This window comes from Tachysurus vachellii, chromosome 21 (assembly GCF_030014155.1).
Source record: "Tachysurus vachellii isolate PV-2020 chromosome 21, HZAU_Pvac_v1, whole genome shotgun sequence".
Taxonomy (NCBI): domain Eukaryota; kingdom Metazoa; phylum Chordata; class Actinopteri; order Siluriformes; family Bagridae; genus Tachysurus; species Tachysurus vachellii.
Window position 1 is genome coordinate 11,083,602 of NC_083480.1, and position 20,346 is coordinate 11,103,947.

Genomic DNA, 20,346 nt, shown 5'->3' on the forward strand with positions numbered 1-20,346 from the left:
ATGTAAACCAGTGTGTCTCATATGTAAACCAGTGTGTCTCATATGTAAACCAGTGTGTCTCATATGTAAACCAGTGTGTCTCATATGTTCAGAAACAGTGGCACTTATTAAAAGTGGCAATGTGAAACGCCATTATGAGACAAAACATAAAGGTTTTGAACAAACATATCCACTCAAATCTGAAGACAGTGTCCCTGAGACAGCTTTCCCAGGTCTGAGGAAAGTAGCCCTATACATCCTGACCATGTTTGGCTCTACATACAACTGGGAGGCAGCTTTCTCTACAATGAACATAATCAAAACTAAATATTCCAGGGTCACTAATGAGCACCTCCACATGTGTATGAGAACGGCCCTGACTCCATTCAAACCCAGGTGTAAAATCCTGGCAAGCCAAGCTAGAGCTCAGTTATCTCACTGAGATATAAAGGGGAAAGTTAAGCACTTTATTTAAACACACACAATTTTCACATTTTATTTATTTTTTCTTATTTTGAAATGTAGCCCTACTTTTATTAATTTAATGAGAAAACATTATACATATCTACAATCATACATATGTTCAGTTCTATGTTACCTGACAATAAATATTTAGTTTTTGAATTGTACTGAATCTATTTGATTTGACAGTCAGGTATTGATTGCTTGCAGATGTTGATACAACTACTAGGCTACTTAAATATATATCAGACTAACTAGTTTGACATTATGATCTTCCGGACCTTTGCTTCAAGAAATTTTCTCTTACTGGACCTCTTTAAATTTTAGTCGAATACCTCTGACCTAGAGTATAGCAGGTGTTTAAGAGCACGATTTGGCAACACTGCTGTGAAAATCCCCCAGACCTCCACTAGGGGGCGGTGTGAACGCATTTCCCAGCTGATATTATAGGAGAGGTGGTGCTGCTTCTTCCTGCCTCTGAAACACAGAAACGAGATGCTTTATGTGAATAAAAAAGCCTGAATTTAAATGCTAATTATGGTCGAATATAATGTAGCCGTTATGCATTTGTAACAAATTATTATCAGCTCCAGTATGTTTTGTTTTGATTTGATGCAGGATTGAAAGCCAACAGTGATACAGCATCTTCCCAGAGCACAGCATCCATCAGGTGAGATGTGATATTCTGTTCAATTCTGTTCCTCAGCGTTATTATACATCTCAAACAAGCACCAATTAAGTATTAATTAAAACCGTATTTAAATGATAGGCGAGCTTTTTATTTATATTCTGGATTATATTCCTGCATCTACATGTCCTTGTGTTTGACTATGGGATATGACGTCATATCTACTGTTAGCAGTTAGCATCTAGGCTAAAATCACATTATGCTGTTACTCAGTGTCATAAAATAATATTGATATTACATCTGTTTATGACTATTCTGCCTTAACACCCATTTACAAGGCTAATTGTAAGATGTAATATAGCTTTTACTGGAGAAGAAAACATGGGATCATTTTCCTCCCAATCAGATTGTTAGACTATTAATTAATATTAGTTCATGTTACTAAAATGTCAGCATTCAGACTTGTGTTTATAGTATTTTTTTAGACTGGATTTTAACTGTGTTTTTAAAGAGTTTTAAAAAAAAACTCTTATGTTGCTACATTCAGCAATGATATGATACATAAAATGTAATTAGTTTTTAGTCAGTATCTTGTAAACATTCTCACTGCTTCTTTAATTTAGTGCTTGAAACTAATGTGACTTCATTTTATTTGGCTCACAGACCAGATTTGCTGTGTCATGATTTAAGTATTACCAATCAACTGAAATGATCATATGGATAGATAGATAGAACTTCAGTGCATAGTAAAGGGACACAGCAATGAAATGCAGTTTGGCATGTTCCAGAAGTGTAAAGAGTAGTAATTGTGCAAATAGAAAAGTGCAGATAAATATGTAGCATGTACAGCATGTAATATATATATATATATGTATATATATATATATATATATATATATATATATATATATATATATATATATATAAACATATGTACAGCATGTAATATATATAGGTATATATGTAGCATATATATATATATATATATATATATATATATATATATATATATATATATATATATATATATATATATATAGGTATATATATAGGTATATATATAGGTATATATGTAGCATATATATATATATATATATATATATATATATATATATATATATAGGTATATATATAGGTATATATGTAGCATATGTACAGCATGTAAGTGTAACAGCATGTAACAGAAGTGTAAAGAGTAGCAATTGTGCAAATAGACAAGTGCAGATAAATATGTAGCATGTACAGCATGTAATATATATATATATATATATATATATATATATATATATATATATATATATATATATATATATATATATATATAGGTATATATATAGGTATATATGTAAACATATGTACAGCATGTAAAATATATGTATATATATATATAAATGTAAACATACGTACAGCATGAAATATATTTATATATTTGATATATGTACAGCATGTAATACATATACTGTAGATATATATGTAAACAATAAAAATACAATAAGTAATATGTACATTGTATGTATAATTGTACAGAAGTTATATACAGTATAAAAATCATAATAATTATTAAGGATAAATAATTATGTTGCTAAATTCATCAATGATATGATACATAAAATATAATGAGTTTTTTCCAAGTCAGTATCTTGTACACATTCCCCCTGCTTCTATTAATTTAGTGCTTGAAACTAATGTGACTTAATTTTATTTGGCTCACAGACCAGATTTGCTGTGACATGTTTCATATCTAAAGTATTTGCTGTGTCATGATTTAAGTATCAGGAACACTAGACATGATAATGATACAGTAAATAAAGGAAACTTACTGAAAGATTAGCACTTCAGAAAGAAGGATAAATTATTACTCAAGCTCGCTTTTTTTTACCGATTCCTCTTTTTCTCTGTCTTTTTGAATGTCATCAACAGAAATAGGTAAGAACCACCGAATGTGAGTTTAAATGTGTGTCCTGTAGTTCCTACAGTAGTTAGTGCTGTCATTTGTAATTGTCCATTTTTTAAATGACTCCTTTTTTACTTTTCTTTTTTAGATTTACTTAATGAACATTTCCAAGAAAACAAGTTATTTATTATTCAACAGTTCACAAAGAAAGTATATTAAATTATTTGATTAATTTAAGCACAGGCAGATTAACTTGAAAACAGAACTATATCGAAAAATTCTAGGAAGACGATGAGTTTATAGAAACGTATACAGACGGCAAAAGGTTGCTGTCAGTTTGACAAGATGTACAAACACCATTCATTTTAAAGCTACTCAGTTATTAAGTTAGTATCCTGGTCAGGGTTGGAGACGAGATGGGAAACAACCGGGTTGTTAAACCAGTTAATCTCAGGGTAAGATAAAAGACTCACTGACTGAGCTAGTGTGAACTGTAAATCATAAATATCTAGTGTGTTACAAGTACCTAACTAGAGTGATTGAAATTTTTTGCCTGATTAGATTACATAAAATCACAAAGTCTAACATTGTTCATAAAATTGAAGGGGGTACAAAGTTCTATCCCAACATCTGAACCTTTTTGGGGTTCGAAGCATTATCAAATTTCCTGCTCTGTTTCAAGCTGTTTGTTCCTTCCTGTACAGTGGCATGACTGAAAGAGTAAACCCAATAGTTTAGAACATGGGTTTCTACAGTTACTTCCTATGATTCATTGTAAAGTTAGATACCAGCCACCATATCACACAGAATATGACAGTGATGTGATATATGATATGTGTACTAACATAATCTGCTGAAGAGATTAAGAATTGTTTTACAGCAAGAATGAAGGAAATATAAGAAGTGGGTTATTGTGTCTGTGCCTAAACACTAAATGCCCTAAACATGGATGTGTCCCTGTTTCAATGAAATGGATAAATCACAGACAAACCCTACTTAGTCCATGTCTAGATTTAACCTCTTTTTAGGCTGTTGGAAGTCTTGAGTTTGTGTATTATGTTCAAATATCAACAAAAGTTGAAATGGAGCAAAGCTATATCAGTACTAGATCAGTTTTGTTCTTTAGCCAATATTTATATCTCTTTAGCTAGCTGAATGTTTTTGAGATTGCATACCCCTTACAAACAGGTCTTATTTGACAGTTTATTCACATGAGAAGCATCATCAGCTCATCTCTTCTGTATTTTCTGTTAACGTTTCAGACCAAAATGGCTGACAAGAGTGACCTAAAGGCTGAGCTGGAGCGCAAGAAGCAGCGTCTGGCTCAAATCAGGGAGGAGAAAAAAAGAAAAGAGGAAGAGAAAAAGAAAAAAGAGGTAAGGACCCAGGATATTTGTTTAAATAATATAAGTTACTGAATAATATACTTGAATATTTGAATAATAAACTGGATTTAAAGGGATAATGTAGGATGTGACAGAGATTTTTATGGCGTGTGTGAATCTGTATGTGTTCCTTCACAGTCAGAAACACAGCAGAAGATTGAAGCTGCTCCTGAGGACTCAGATTTGGACCGTAAACGCAGAGAGACTGAGGCACTGCTCCAGAGTATTGGAATCTCCCCTGAGCCACCGTTAGGTAGGTTAATCACCCCGATTCAATCACTCAGTATCTCACTTCACAGAAAAGTCAAAGTTTTACACACACAACCATCCATCCACCGATCCATACAATCATCCCAGGGACGTCAAGTCTCATCCGCAAAGGACCAGTGTGGCTGTTTCAGTAGACTCAGGTGGCCCTTTATCTATCCCGCTTTAGTGACCACTTTATTTGGTCAGGATTGCCCTTCTGAAGAAGTTTAATGATTTTATTTTAAAGGAACGTGTAGATATTGTGAGCTGGAACAGAAACTTATTTTCTGAGAACTGTTTTAGAATTGTATTAATGTTTTAAGCTATTTATCTGAAGCGTGATCATAGGTAATTCTAAAAAAGTATTTTACATATAAGTGGCTTACTTCTTTAATTTACTTTACTTTAGGATTCAGGTTCAGTGTCCAGATGTTTTCTGTATCGACTTGTTCTGATTTAATTCCATTTGTACTTCTCTCAGTCTCTGGGAATGTCCTTAGCAAATATTGTCTGGGTTTTTGTGGGTTTGGGGCTTTGAGATGTTCGTGATGTCTTTTCTTTTTGCATTACATACAAGCCTATACACTGGCACAGTACAAATATAGCCATGCAGTTGAAGTAAAAGCTTAGCCTTGGAAAGGGTTTTATGGTTTTCAGCCTTGAGCTGGATTCACTTTCATTTGGACTTGAACTTGACTTTGCCTTTGCCTTTGACCTGACCTCTTTAAGCTTTTGTCTTGACTTGATCTCATTCATCCAGGACTTGTCTTATGCTTGAATATAGTTGTGTTGACTTACAGCCATAGTTCACATGCATATTTGTAATTGTAATATCAATGGGACAGAAATTATACTCCACTTGTGGAATCACTTGTATGAAAGTTTTCACTATCTGAGAGGTTCCAGACAAGACTTTTGATAAAGCTAAAAATAAATAAATATTTTGCTCAATTTAATTAATGCAGATCCATTTTATGTTGTGACTCATCGCATTTTCTTCAATTTGTTTGAACATATTCTTAGATATATTATCTTAGTTATATTCTAAGAATTACTATTCTGGCAGTACACATAAATATAACCACAGCTCATTTTGTCCACATTGTACAGCTTGAATGTACAGTATATTGATTTATTTGGGAAATTATGTGATTAGAATTTGCTTTAGATGTTAATTTGTGCATAGATTAGTTAATGCAGCTCTGGAGCCACCTAGTGGAGAGATGTGCTAATAACCAGAGACTGGCATTGTTGCCTTGCTATGCCAACATCTCTATATGTATTCATTGTATGTTATTTATATCTCTGGTTGTGACATTATCAACAAACGATGATGTCTTATGATATATATGCTGTTAAATGTTAATTAACCTTATGTGTTTTAGTCCCGGCACAAATGTCTCCATCAAAATCGATGAGCACTCCGAGTGAGACAGGAAGTCAGGACTCTGTGGAAGGGACAACTGTGGGAAGGTACGTCTCTCCCTTACGTCTTTATCAACTTAAATATCCATATCACTAATTAACTCTTTTATCTTAAACCTCTTCATCTGCACAACCATCATTATTTGCTTCTTTACTAATGTTATGTTCTTATCTTTTTCATATTACAACACCACAGTACAGAATAGTGTTTATTTTACTCAGCACTGATTTGTGGGATTGAGATTCAGGTATCAGCCTGTATATCAAACAGAGACACGTAAAACCAGTCAGCTATCATGTTGAATTGTCATCACTACCAGTTCAATCAGAGCACCTTAACCTAAATGAAGGAAGCTTACTGAAAGATTAGCACTTCAGAAAGAAGGATAAATTATTATTCAAGCTCGCACCTTTTTTAACCGATTCCTCTGTTTCTCTGTCTTTTTGAATGGCATCAACAGATATAGGTAAGAACCAGTGTATGTGAGTTTAAATGTGTGTCCTGTAGTTCCTAGTTTTGTTGCTGTCATTTGTAATTGTCCATTTTTGAAATGACGTTTTTGGTAGTCACAAAAATGTACTCTTTCTTTAAATACTCTTTCTATTTTTTTAGATTTACTTTAATGAACATTTGCAAGATTTATTATTCAGCAGTTCACAAAGAAAGTATATTAATTTCTTTGAATATTTAATGCATAGGCAGATTAACTTGAAAACAGAACTATTTCTGAAAATTTCAGGAAGGTGATTATAGAGTTTATAGAAACGTATGCAGACGGCTAAATGTTAGACAGGATGCAGAGACATTACCTTTAAATCTACTTATGATAATTGTACATATTTTGATATAGTTAGATATAGAGTCTCTACTGTACGACCCTCTAAACACACATCTATTTTTTTTTTCTCAGAGCAAAGCCTGGAGTTACAGGCTCAATTTAGTATAATCATACACCTATATGTATATATAAATTACTACCATTAAAATCTGAATTTTTATGATTTATTTTGAAAGTGTTCTGCACAGGGCAACAGTCTCGGACCTTGACTTTAGAAATTCCTTTTGTGTAATTAGATCGGAGCTTTTTTGTGCAGATGTTGTAAGCCGTATTTATTTTTATCACTTTTGCATTATTGAGTCAGTATGAAAACATTATTTTTCCAACAGAAAACACAATGTTACAGAAAAACATTTGTATATCAATGAAGAAAGACAGATATTTTTTCAAACATCACTTTTCAGGTAGATACAAAAAATAAATCATTTGGATTTGCTAGTGAATTCGTATGTATGTTAAATGTTCATTCGTTCATTTGAATGTATGTGTTCATGACGTACTGCTACTCGACCTGTATAAAGTGGATTAGAGCAGTCAGTTCATCAACAGACATGTTTTTGGAGGTAAGAGTAACTGGAAGAATTTAGAGGAACCCCACATTCAGTACACACAAACAGTAGCCTGAGTTGAGGATCAAGCTGGCAAGCCTGAAGCTTTTAGATGGCTTCATATTCTGCATATGGTTACTTAAAAATGGAATTGAAAACTTTACATAGCAATCTGAATCACTTTAATTTCATTCCACTTGGTATACAATGTCAAAATAAAGAAAACACATTACATTCAAATGTAAACCGGATAAATCGAATAGGATTAAATATCGTTCCGTATAATCACACACGAGGCAGAAAGTCACTTGTTTCATTCATGATATCTGGAGTTTCCTTTGGTTAAGTGAATGAGTGTTGATAAACGAGCAGAGAGGATCCGTAAGAATTCGTAAGAAAAAGAAGAAGAGTCATTAGAAAATCTTCTCTATAACAGTGTGATGTTGAAGGACATTTTAGAGTTTGGTTTGGTTTTCTCAGTTCACTGAAGTGTCTCCTGTAGTTGTATGGTAAAGTGAGGACTCGAGGGTGAACTGCTTGAACTGTATTCAGCAGACAGGCCTGTAATTAAGCCTGCGTGACACATGATGGCTGTGCTCAGCTCTGTCACTGCTCTCTGTAGGGATCCGGGTTGTGCTCAGCATCGCTACGCTGCTCTGGTGGATGGGGAGCTTAAACCCATCTTTAGAGTATTTTGTACTTCTCTAGAGACCGAAACATTGCAATCCGTGGCATTATATGCAATGAAGTGATATGTGGAGTTGAAGCACTAGGCTTTTGTTTAAAACCAAATCAAGACAAGATCATAAACAGGCTGGGGTCAATCGATCGGGTGATCAGAACAATGCAGGGCAATCAAACTGACAAACATGGACCAAAGATAGAGGCAAAACTGGTAAAGTTATTTCTACAATGTTCTGAAATACACAGGAGTGAAGCAAAACCTCACTAATGAGCTGGTTGTATGGAGAGATTTTGTACAGTTAGAATAAAACAGGTGAAAGCCAGTAATCAGGTGACAGAGAATCAAACAACACAGAGACTCGCACATATAAGAATTTCTCATTCTCATTCTCTCTTAGGTCAGGTGACGTTAAAATACGTGTTAATATATAAAACACCAGTCCAGAGATGAGAATAAAGTGATTTAGTGTAAGGATGTGTTTTTGTCATCAAAATTGCTCACCGTATCAGAGAGAAAATACAGAGCAGCAGTTTGTTTCCCCAAGGTGACATATGCCTGCTGTAGACTGCCTCAAGCCTTGACTTCAGCGATTCCTCTTGCATGGATAGACTGGAGCCATTTAAAATAACGTGAATGACAATCCAGTGTCATCCCATAGTGCGTATGTTTGACACCTCCTTTTGACTGGGTGTGTTGGAGTGAAGGAATAATCAGTGTGCTCATGACTTGTGCTGAAGGTTACTTCAAAGTTTCGAAGGTCAGCACTCCCCTTTCACAACTTGTCCCTGTACAGGCTTTGATTAATACTGCTCTCAAGGACACACAAGAAGATGCTACTTAATCACAGAAAGAGTAACCGAAATGGATACAAGATGCATTATTTTGCCTTTGGTCATAACAGAAATGCATTTTGTCAGTTGAGTTTTATTTGTGTAGTGCTTTAACAAATAGACAAAGCAGCTTTACAGAAATCTTGGTTTAGATTTAGAAGTCTAATGAGCAAGCCAGAGGCGACAGTGGTAAGGAAAAACTGAGACAAGAAACCTTAAGAGGAAACAGACTGAAAAGGGAACCAATCATCCTCTGGCAGCCAGCACGCTAGACGTGTGGCAGGATCTGGTGCAGAATAGCAAATGCTAAATCTAGGTATCCTTCAGAATCCAGACTGGTGTTTTCTGCCTTCTAAAATTGTACCTTTAACTAAAATTCTCCTCTGTGTTAGTGAAAGCTGCTTGTAGCTACAACATCAGCTACTGTAGTATCCAGCATCCTAGATAGCATGGTATCTTTCTGACTAGTGGAAAAAATAGAATAAATTGAAGTGTTTGCTGATGATGTGAAATCTTTAAAAGACTTACTAAACATACAAAAGACGAGAAAGAGTTCAGTTGTTTAAAACCTGTTGCATTTCTAGCTGTGCAAAAGCTTATATATATATATATATATATATATATGTACGTGTGTGTGTACAGTATATATATGTATATATATATATATATACATATATATATGTGTATGTGTGTGTATATATATATATATATATATATAAATATATACACGTATGTGTATATATGTGTTTATATATATATATATATATATATATATATATATATATATATATATATATATATATATATATATATATATATATAATCTATCAACTATCATTTTGTTTTTTCCCCGTTTTACTTCATTGTTTTAAATACTTAATCACATTGTCATACCACACCAGTGTACTGTCCAGATGCCTGTATAACAACAGTCTGTTTATCTTTTCTTTCACGTTGCAATCCTTTTCCATGTAATATCTCTGCTGTCTCTCATTCATGTGTGTAAACTGTACCGTACAGAAACACCTCTCTACACACTAATGGGGATTTTTTTTTATGTAATTCCCCTTTTCTGTGATTTGACTGATTCTGTTTTGGAGTACCTTTTCTGTCAGAAATCTCAAAACTTAAATCCATAGTCAGTTTTATCCTGACCGTTTACAATGGTGTGCTCAGGTTAGACCTAGTGAGGCTGTGGTGCGGTAAAATACTAACCTGAAATTACAAATATTTAAAATTTTAAAATGATATTTAAAATAATACATTCTTGTGGATTTACTTTAGATTACTCTTCACAGGAGAATAGCTCCATATTCCACAGTTTTCTGGACTTGCATGTGGTGTGACAGTGTGCTTAGTGTGACAGTGTGTATTAGTAGTGAGGCTAATCATGCATGTTCTCTCCTTCTTTGGTCCCTGTGTGGCGCCCCCTGCTGCTCGCTCCAGGACCCTGCAGTGGGACACTGACCCCTCTGTTCTCCAGCTGCAGGCTGATTCTGAGCTCGGGTATTTCCTTCCTCCTCTTTCTTTTTGCTGTTCCTGTTCCTTAATTATTTTTTCCCTTTGACTCTCTTTGTGTCTCTTTCAACGCTCAATACAGTGACTCTCAATCTTTTCCTGTCTGGCCTTTTATTTACCTTCCTTTGTCCTTCCCTTACTCGGCCCTCCCACTCTCAATCTCCTTCTTTTTAAGTTTGTTGGGTTTAAATGCTCTCAGCTGGTTATTCTCCAGCTGTTTGCCAGGGGCTGTGTATGACATTGATTGATTCACCCTCACCAGTACAGGTGCACACAGCTTTTTCTTTGTGTTTATAAATTACCCGTGTTAAATCTCCAAGCTGAAATGCTACCGATGTTTTATTAATATAGACATTTAAGTTATGTCTTTATATTTAGCAGGGATGCATCAATATCATTTAATGAGTACATCAGCATGGCATGCGTAGTGGCTATGAAAAGCACATGCTCTTAATTCTGTTATTTTTACTTGCCCGGTGTTGTGTTTAGACATCGATCTCACCAGCATTGTTTACTGACACGTGCCGTTAGCAATTAAATGTTCAAGTCGAGCAATGCGTAGTCTCTGTTCCATGCGCTCATTTTTATTGTGCATGCTTGCTAAAACTGCGCCTCATCCCTTTTATAACTGATGCAGTTTAGTAAGAGCTTCTTATTGCAGTTCACTCTGTGAAATCTGCTTTGATTTCTATTTTTAAACATGAAATATGTCCAGATTACTGTAATTTCACGTCGTCTATTCATTAGGCTACAACGTACACCATACTGTATAATAAGAAATAATATCACATCACAACAAGTATCAGCTGTTGGTGTCATGTTTTTTTTTTTTTAAATGAATGAAATGATCACAGTCAGATGGACATAGACACCAATATCAGTGGTGATGCATCCCTAATATTTAGTTTTCAGTAAACATAAGATATATATTTAACAGCAAATGTATTTTATGTGTGTGGGTGTGTTTTTGTGTATTCCCAGGCGCAGGCTGCACAGATTGGGGGCGTCCAAGATAATCCAGGTGGATTTTTTACCCAAAGAGGTGGTTTCCTACTCAAAAGAGACACAGACTCCTGTAGCAGCACATCAGTCAGAAGGTACTCACTGAAATTTTGCAAATCTGCTGGTTGCAACATGCACCACTATTACAGTATTATTGTTCATAGCAGTCCACCAGCCTGTGAATTATTAGCGGTTTTATTTTGACATCAACTGCTATTATGGTCAGAAAAATTCACTATGGACTGTTTCACCCTGCCACTTGTTTTTAAGCTACTGTATATCAGTAACCATTTGATTCCTTTTGGTACACATGAAACATATTTTTATGTTAAAACAATCTTGTGTGGCCCTTTAAAAAAAAAAAAGAAAAGGAATAACGAAAGAAAAAGAAAAGTGTCTGCCCAGGGAAGTGCTTTGATTTTCATAACTGTCAGATGCGCTGTCATTTCGGCTGTCTGGTTTCATCGGGGAGCTCGAACCTGGGCGGATTAAGATTCATTTGACCAGCAGTGGCCTCCATTTCCTGAGAGGAAAGCCAGTGGAATGGCTCTTTGAAAAGAGATGCCTGCCCATCAGTGGCTCTGCCTGGAATACCGAACAGTAAGGGCATTGAGACAGCCGTTAAGTGGATGCAGACTGGGGTAATTTAAGATGTCTTCTATCATCAGAACATCACCTGAAATTGTGCCTGCCTCTCAGGGGAGGGTCGCTGGTTTACTTCCACATCTTGCAGAGATCATCTTGTGTACTGTATATCAGTTAAGGTGCTCAGGAATTTCAAGGCTGTTGTATTATAAGTATATAAGCACTCAATATAGTGTGTAGCGTATATATGAACTGTCTTATCAAATCCCTTTTTTTTTTTTTTTTTTTTTGCTTAATTCTAAATTATGGACTTTGAATCTTATTAGTTTCGAAGTGGTTCCTACTTTCTTCATTTAAACACATAATACAGAAGCTAGGATTTGGAAATTCATTTCAAGTACTCTACACTAATATACTCCTACTTTGTTCTTAACATACTCTTCAGTTATACATCTGAAGCCAACCATATTTCAAGCATTATATTTCAATTATATTTTCAAATTTACGATCCTGTTATAACGAGGCACACATACGACTCAACTAATTTGATTGCATCCCCCAGACTCGGGAGCCAGGCTGGGTATAAAACACAGATGGTTTAAAAAAAAAAAAAAAGGGCTTAAACATCTCCATATGGATGGTACCCCTTAACAAGCTTTGGGTGATTTTTTTTTTTTCCTTTTTTTGCATTCCATTGTTGGTAGATATAATGCAAAGGCATGTAGGTTTACACACCCTCACACTTTGCTGTCCCATTCCTACTATGCTGTAATGTGTTAATCAGTAAGCAAAGCACGCTAAACAGAAGTTTTGCCAAAACTAGTGCTGTCTTTCCCTCCTTCCCGTTTAGACTAATCTCTTTCCTTTTCTCCCATCATGCATCCATTTTGCACTGGTTTCCCCACCATCTTCTCATGGCTTCTTGATCCTTGTGTTGGCAACAGCTGCTTGCCATGTGATTGGAGACTTCCTGTCATTATAATTGATGTGTTTTTATTCTTTCCACTTCCTTAAAGCCTGATCAGAATTAAAATTGCTGGTGGAATTTCCTGTCAAGGCGAGCCATTTATTCAGCAAGTGCAACTACTGACAAGCCTTTGATTGGCCACTGCCATTACCGACGCTCACGATCAGCGCAGTTTGTTTGTTTTTACCTCCTCCAAAGCTGTATCTGCTTTGGTCTGGATGCAGTATCGGCTGCTGAGTCGAGTCTGCCACCTGGCGAGAGCTACATGACTGTCAGCAGGTGACCCTGCCACTGAAAAAAGGAGAGGAAAGAGAGAATGGAGAGAGAGAGAGTGAGAGAAAGAGAGTGAGAGAGAGGTTGATGTATTAATTCACCACCTGCTTGCACTCTGTTTGTTCAGGCCATTCGGAACGGTTCTTTCACTCGTTTTTGATAATAAGCAGATCCTGAGTGTGTCCGTCTGCAGCAGCTCCTCGTTTTCCGGCAAATTCCACTGAAAGCCAGGTGCTAAAATACCCTGGGTTGTTGAAGGCTCTCACATTTATTAATTACAACAATACCTACAGTGACAGTTGTGCAAAGCAGAGTTCATGTTCAGCTTACCAAGCTAATCTGTACATATTTGTAGATTTCCCAAGGGCCGTGTTGGGGATTAGCCAAGATATATGCTGTTGAAATGATGATTTCTACATAGCTTTTGGTTCTCAGCAAACTGTTACTGTAACTCATGGGAGATGCTTCATATTCTCGGAGATCTAAAGTTGCATTTTTACTCTGAATAGATTCTGTGGTTAAGTTGTAAAGGTCCGATGTCCAGAATTCACACACAGTTTTGTTAGTTACAGACCACATCACAGCTCAACATACCATAGCTCCAACGTGCCAAATTGTTAGCACGTGTAAGCGTTACTTGATTGGTTAGGAATTTGGTAGGGTTGTTTTGATGGACACTTGTTGTTATTTCTCGTTGAGGTTGTTAATTTTCATCAAATAATGTACCGGTATTGACAGAGTTTAGCGGTGGATAATAGTTTGCTTGGACGGGGATTGAGAAGTTCAGGCCATGTCTAGGTGTATCAGTACAGTTTATTACTGATGGTGTCCTAATTGTTCAGTAGTCTGCACCAGACTGACAGTTGTTCATTTATCAGATTTTAAATGACTCACACCCTGTTTTAATACCCTGTCCATGTCAATAAGGATGCATCTAACTACGAAAATTTCAGCTGGGTGCAAAAAAATTGGATTGCATCATTATCGATATACCTGCATTATATTAAGAAAACGTACATGTTGGAGTCACGTTATGCTATCTGATAAATCACTCTTTATATTCACTCTCAAATTATGCATATGTAACATAATGGTTTCCCTTTTAGACCAGGTTCAAACCATTGTAGAAAACTGAACAAAAAACAAATGTTTCTAGAAAATGACACTGACCTTAAACTGCACTTTATAATGAGAATGTTGTCAATTTCAGTACTTTTTCCTCTAATAAAATACACATGCATACTGTAACCTACACAGGTAAATTCACCTGTACAAAAACCAACCAAATGTCTATTAAAGTCCAACGTTAAGCCAAATCAAGATACACAAGATACAACATGTTAAAACATTAACTAGACCTCTACACTTCTAAACAAATACAATGCCATAAAACTGCTTCGTAGAGCGTACTATTGATCTAATGCAATAATGTTTTATTTCTCCTCCATGGTTACTGTAATGAATACGAGTAGTGTGAGCTGTGACTAGACCCTGTTGGTTGGTTGCGCACAGATAAGTCTCTGTAGTTTGCATTGTCTGCAGTCACTGGCTATATAAACATGGCTTCAGCACTTACTGGAATATGATTATTATGTAGATCAGGATTATCACTGCTGAAGATGTTAGCATAGCTAATCCAGTAGCATCTAAAAATCCGTTTTGTCCTCTGCTGAATTTGTGTAATGTTGCAAACTGTCTCACGTTAAAGAAAATCAGTCTGTAAATGAAGTGAGTCTCACAGCGAATTAGCAACACGAATAAGGGTTGCATTTCTTTTGGAACGGCTAATAAATTATTATTTTTTTTTTAAGAAAAAGCTGCGGTTTTCTTTAAGAATTTCCACATGGGGTTTCTCAAGTCATGTTATTCAGAGTTAAATGACCATATCGCCAAAGCAAGGTCCAGTCTAGTGGACCTTAGCATTGTGGGCAACCAGAATGCTGACAAGGCATTACCAGACTCTCTGTCTGATTTCCATCAGATATCAGCGATAGGTATCAGTTATTCTGCTGTAAAAATGTCTCAGAAAAGAAACTCTTTCAGCTGAGCAAGGATGTGTCGAGGCTCACTAAATCTGGCAGCGGGTCACGGCGGAAAGTGGGCCGCTCCAGCTAGCTCTGGGTTTCCGAAATGAGTCCGAGAAAACCCCTCAATGAGCCGTGCTGGAAACATGGCCGAGGAGCTGCTGTTCTGCGTGCAGGGGAATGACTGTTGTGATATCGGAGCTGTAATTGCTGTTAGTGAACCGCAAACGACTCTTGGTCATAGTCTTACAGTTTTTGCATTTCCCCACCCTGGAATTCAGCACAAATAAGGCTAAGGGTTCACACGGTCACGGAAGCCATTTCTTTCTTTTTTAATCTGTGTGTGTGTGTGTGTGTGTGTGTGTGTGTGTGTGTGTTGTAAGGCATATTTCTGGATCATTAGTTGTAAGGCCTCCATTGGGACTATGTATAATTCACAGACAATTTTTTTTTAGCTTTTTTCCCTCGTACTTCTGTTTTAACTGGTGGTGGGCCTTAATGTTTCTTAATGACCAGCAAACTGAGTTTGAACTAGTTAGTCTGTAAAGCATTATGGAACGTTGACCGAGGGCACGTCATGCCTCATAATGAAGTAGTTAAGAAATAAAATAGCAAACTATCAAATGCAACTGGCCACATGTTCTATTTTTTATTCATTTTTTTTGTTAGAAAAGCAAAAATTATATAAATGGTTAATGATGAGATTGAAGCTGTTTTTTAACCTCCATAAGCATGTAATATCTGGAGATCAAAGTCAGTAGTCATTACCTCCAGAAAAAGCATCCACAAATTCAAGACCACTTTTATCACTTTTTGTTTCAGCTCCAACTTTGCTGACTCCAGGTGTTACAGGATGATCATGCGCTTGCTCTTCTGTGTGGCTGTCATGTAGGTTCTCTGTGGCCAGCAGCAGCATATTGACCCTGGCTCTTGGTTTTCTGGGAGCGCAGCTGAGCCATGCACCCGGGTCACATATGGAAGTGTTTGGTGCTGCCGTGTTGTTTCAGCTCTCTCATGCGAGAGAAAAGCTTTGGGTGTCAGCGTTCACAAAACTAAAGGTTAGCGCCAAAATCCCCCCCCTCTCATGCCCACAGCCTGTCTCTCCTCCCAAAGCTCTGTCTGAGGGTGCAGGACGAGTCACATTGAATTTAGATGCTGCTACATTTACACTCTTTTTGATCCATATTGTCAGAATTAATAGGTGACATCAGAGCCTGCAGTTAGCTCTATACTCCGCAGTGTATCCAGTTCGAGTGTGAATTTCATTCACGGCTCCGGTTTCATTGCAAAAAAGAAGCCCCGAATGGTTTGGATTGAAACCGGATGCCAGTCAAATCCAAGAGAAAAAAAAATTATATCAGGCAAAATGATGTGTTTCACAGTCAGTGAAGCATGCCAAGTGGGACCCAGATGCAATTTTTCTCTCATACCACCAAATATAATAAGATACATGAAACTGTTCTCTGAAAAAGCGGCTGCTGTTCACGAGCAACTGTAATAATTTTTGCCATCTGATGTGTGTTGGAAATGGAACGGAATCTGTTTTCATTCCTGAGAATTGTTGCCCTTTTTCCATGTTCTGAATTGAACTTTCAAGTTTCCACAGTCTTGTGGAGTCTCCCAAGGTTTGATGTCGAGTTTAAGGCAGGCAAAAAGCAGGCCGCTGCTCTTCTTTGATTTAACGTCACTTGTAATGTATTCCTGTAAAGCAATATAAGATCTCCAAGCAGTCTGATTTTAATGCACGAGTCAAATATTTCGAGCATTTCTCTGAAAACTTCTTGTCCTTCAACAGAAGGAAAATTGTTCTGGATAGAGTAACACCAGATCCAGACTGACCTTACACATGGAATGCACAAATCTGTAAAATATACACTTCCCCACACGACCATCAGAGAGCACTCTTAGCACACGAGACTTTCACTTTAGGTTCCTAAGCCAGGATTAAGAACTGTGAGTGAATAATGTACCAAAGAGATTTCTTTGCATTTTATTCATAAATTCTGAAATCTAAATACTTTGTCACCCCTGTCACCCCTGACCTGTATGAAGCGTAAGACCTTAAGAGTTGATAAATGAAAACGAACAGTGTTTATTTTCACACTGGACCAGGCACGGATCATATATGTGATAAATTTCTCTTCATTTTAGTCATAATCAACACACACGTCCTGCCAGACACATTTTGTATGCCATACTGTTTGATATATCATCACTTCATCCATTTACCAAAACCCTTAACGAAACCGTCCTTTCTTATGTGACCTGGTGAAAAGTGAGTTTAGCTCATTGCCCTGGTTGAGTGGCTCATTTTGACAGGCCAGTGTTTGGAAAGTTTGAAGTCATGAGGTTTAATCATGCTCTGCGGCCGGCCTGTGCATGGCGTGGCATGATGGCTCTCTTAAAGATGTGGTTCTGGGAGCACGCCAGCTTCACTGGCACCACGGTTGCAGGCCGCAGAATCGATGCAGCTTAAAGCTTTGGTAGTTCAAAGTAAAAAAGTCTCGCAATAGGAGAAGCTTAGTGTGGAGCTCAGTGTTTGTGTTTACTGTCATGGTGATGTATTTAGCACATTCATTTTTAAAAGAAATTCCTTTCTCATTCTTTATTTGTCTCTGATTTATTTAAAAAAAATCTCCCTGATCCTTAAATAAATGGTTTGGGTTGGTTGAGGTTATTTTTAAAATCCAAGCTATCGCTCTAAACCCAGACAGTTTCAGTAGTATTTGTTTTACATTTGATTTTGTGGTTTTAGTTTCTGAAACAACTGTACTGAGAGGTTTAGATATGGTCATTATAATTAGGATATATGATATACTTATAGGAAATTTAAAATTTTGTCATAATTACCTGCACAGAAAGGTTTTTTTTTTAATTGTATTTTTTTTCTGTATATTTTTAAGCCCCCGTCCGTGATGAGATTTCTTTTGAGTCAGCAATACAAAGAAATATTTTAAGTTTAATATCGGTGGAATTTGCCAGACAACAGTAAACGCAACGCTGTAGTTATTTAATCTGACGGTGGGCGTTTTGAAAAAAATATCACATTACTTGACATTTCTACGATACAAATATGACAATTTTTGATTTGCTACTGAAGGATCAGCGATGCATTTAAACAACCATGAAAATGTCATTATACTTATTATATATTGTGTCCACGATGATTTGAAGCCACTGCTTTTTTTAAAAAAAAAATTGTACTGAACCCTAAATAATTACAGTATTTCTTTTTCTCTGTTTCATCATAGTTTCTCATTATTATTCAACAAAAAATTGTATTGTGACGTAATTTACGCTGCAATTGATATTGTCATTTTGCCCAGTCCTGCTGTGTAGCTTTATGACACTGAGCTGAGATTTCACTTTTAGAAGTGATAGAAGTGCATATTTTATACTAAATGTCATAATGTCATGCCAGTTTACTATGAAGACTACTAGATAATCTTTAGAAATAAAATTCTTTTTTTTTTGTATTCAATCAAATATGTCAAAATATATATTAATGAATAATGTTTATTTATTTATTTATTTTCCAAATCAAGAGTTAAAGAATTCATATTGTTTACCCTTGCAATCGTTCAGAAATATTGAAAGAATGAGACCTTTCATGTGCTGATTGTAATTCATATAATCTTAAACTTGCTTATTCGGATCATTTCTTGTGCCCCCACCCCCAAAATCAGACAAGGCCTGAAAAATCCCTCAATCTGGAGCATTTCCTGCAAGCGTTAGTGGAGGTTCGGAGTTATTATCTGTGTTCAAAGTGACTCGTTTGTTTATCTCTGTTGCTCTGAATATTTCCAGACCCCAGAGCACTGAGTCGGAGGGAGAGGCAGATTTGTGCCAGCAGATAAAGGTTTGATAGCGCTGCTATAAACGGCAGAGCGAGTTTGATCTGAGACGTTTGTCATGGTGACAAATGAAAATGAGGATACAGAATGGCACTGAGAGGCCGAGCCCAAAATCTGCGCTTTCCAGTAAACAGTTTAGTTTTCCACGAAGCTGAACTTCTCCGGTAGTTTTCAAAAGAGCACATATGAACGAGAATGATTTATGATAACGGTCCATGGACGTATAGAGTACTTAAAAAAAATAAATCAGCTTTTTGTCATTGTTTTTTTTTTAATCTTTGTTAATTATTTTGAATCTTTAATTGGTTGAAGATACAACATATGACTGTAAAATATAATCAGTGCATGAAACTACATGGTCCTGTGTTTACTGCAAGCCATAAAACAGTTTAGAACTCAATTTATTTGTTAATTAAATCTCTTAATTAATTGTATTGTGCACTTTTAATCTGTAAAACCGTATAGAGACGTAAACTAAAGTTTAATATGTGCTTTTACATTATGCAGCATTGCAGCATGTCAGCCTCAGCAGTTTGGTAGAAATGATATTTCCCTTCCTCACAATTTATGTATACCTCATGTACGAATGCTGTGAAAGGCGAATAATCATATTTACACCATATCATTAGGTACATTTTGAGGTTATGCCTAAGTGTCTTTTTAAAGTAAACTGATTTATAGCTATTATAGATTATTCAGAAGCCACAGTACACGTAATAGGGAGAGTAGATTTGAATGTAGGAGTTATAGGAATGACAAATGTCTAGAAACAGCACTGATTAGAGTTGATGGGTTTAAGAATTTTATGATTTACATATTTTATGTTTTAAGTTAGAAGGTTGTCTGAAGTAACTACTAGTCCCAGTATGATGGTGTAGATGGTGGCTATGAGTATGTGTATGGAGATGAGAGGGGGCACTGGGCATGTTTAACCCACGAGTACACAGCTGCAGGAGGCCTGAGGGGGAAGAGTGGCTGGGAGTCAATTAAAGGCTTGCCTTCTTTCTCTGAGCTCAGCGTATCTATTCCTTACTCTATAGTTCGTGTTTGATGAGCACCCAGAGAGAGGAAGCATGCTTTCCCCCCACAGCTTGACTTCAGCAAGTCTGACAATCTCACATGGAGTCTTACTTGAAGTGTGAGGAGAAGAGAGGGATCTTTTGTTGTCTAGATGTGGATGAGTCATGGTACAGAAACTG

At 36.3% G+C, this 20,346-nt stretch overlaps 1 protein-coding gene across 2 annotated transcripts in view; it reads left to right on the forward strand.

The window, feature by feature from the left end:
- Positions 1 to 901: 901 nt before the first annotated feature.
- Positions 902 to 20,346, forward strand: part of LOC132837543 (cytoplasmic dynein 1 intermediate chain 1) — a 50,905-nt gene continuing 31,460 nt past the window's right edge. The window contains exons 1-6 of one of the 2 annotated variants that reach the window (XM_060857263.1): positions 902 to 1,111; positions 4,226 to 4,339; positions 4,487 to 4,601; positions 5,983 to 6,070; positions 10,371 to 10,430; positions 11,424 to 11,539. In XM_060857263.1, the coding sequence (XP_060713246.1) occupies positions 4,232 to 4,339; positions 4,487 to 4,601; positions 5,983 to 6,070; positions 10,371 to 10,430; positions 11,424 to 11,539 (487 nt within the window). In that variant the 5' untranslated portion in view covers positions 902 to 1,111; positions 4,226 to 4,231. The remainder of the gene's footprint in view (positions 1,112 to 4,225; positions 4,340 to 4,486; positions 4,602 to 5,982; positions 6,071 to 10,370; positions 10,431 to 11,423; positions 11,540 to 20,346) is intronic. The other variant, XM_060857264.1, reaches the window with a different exon arrangement.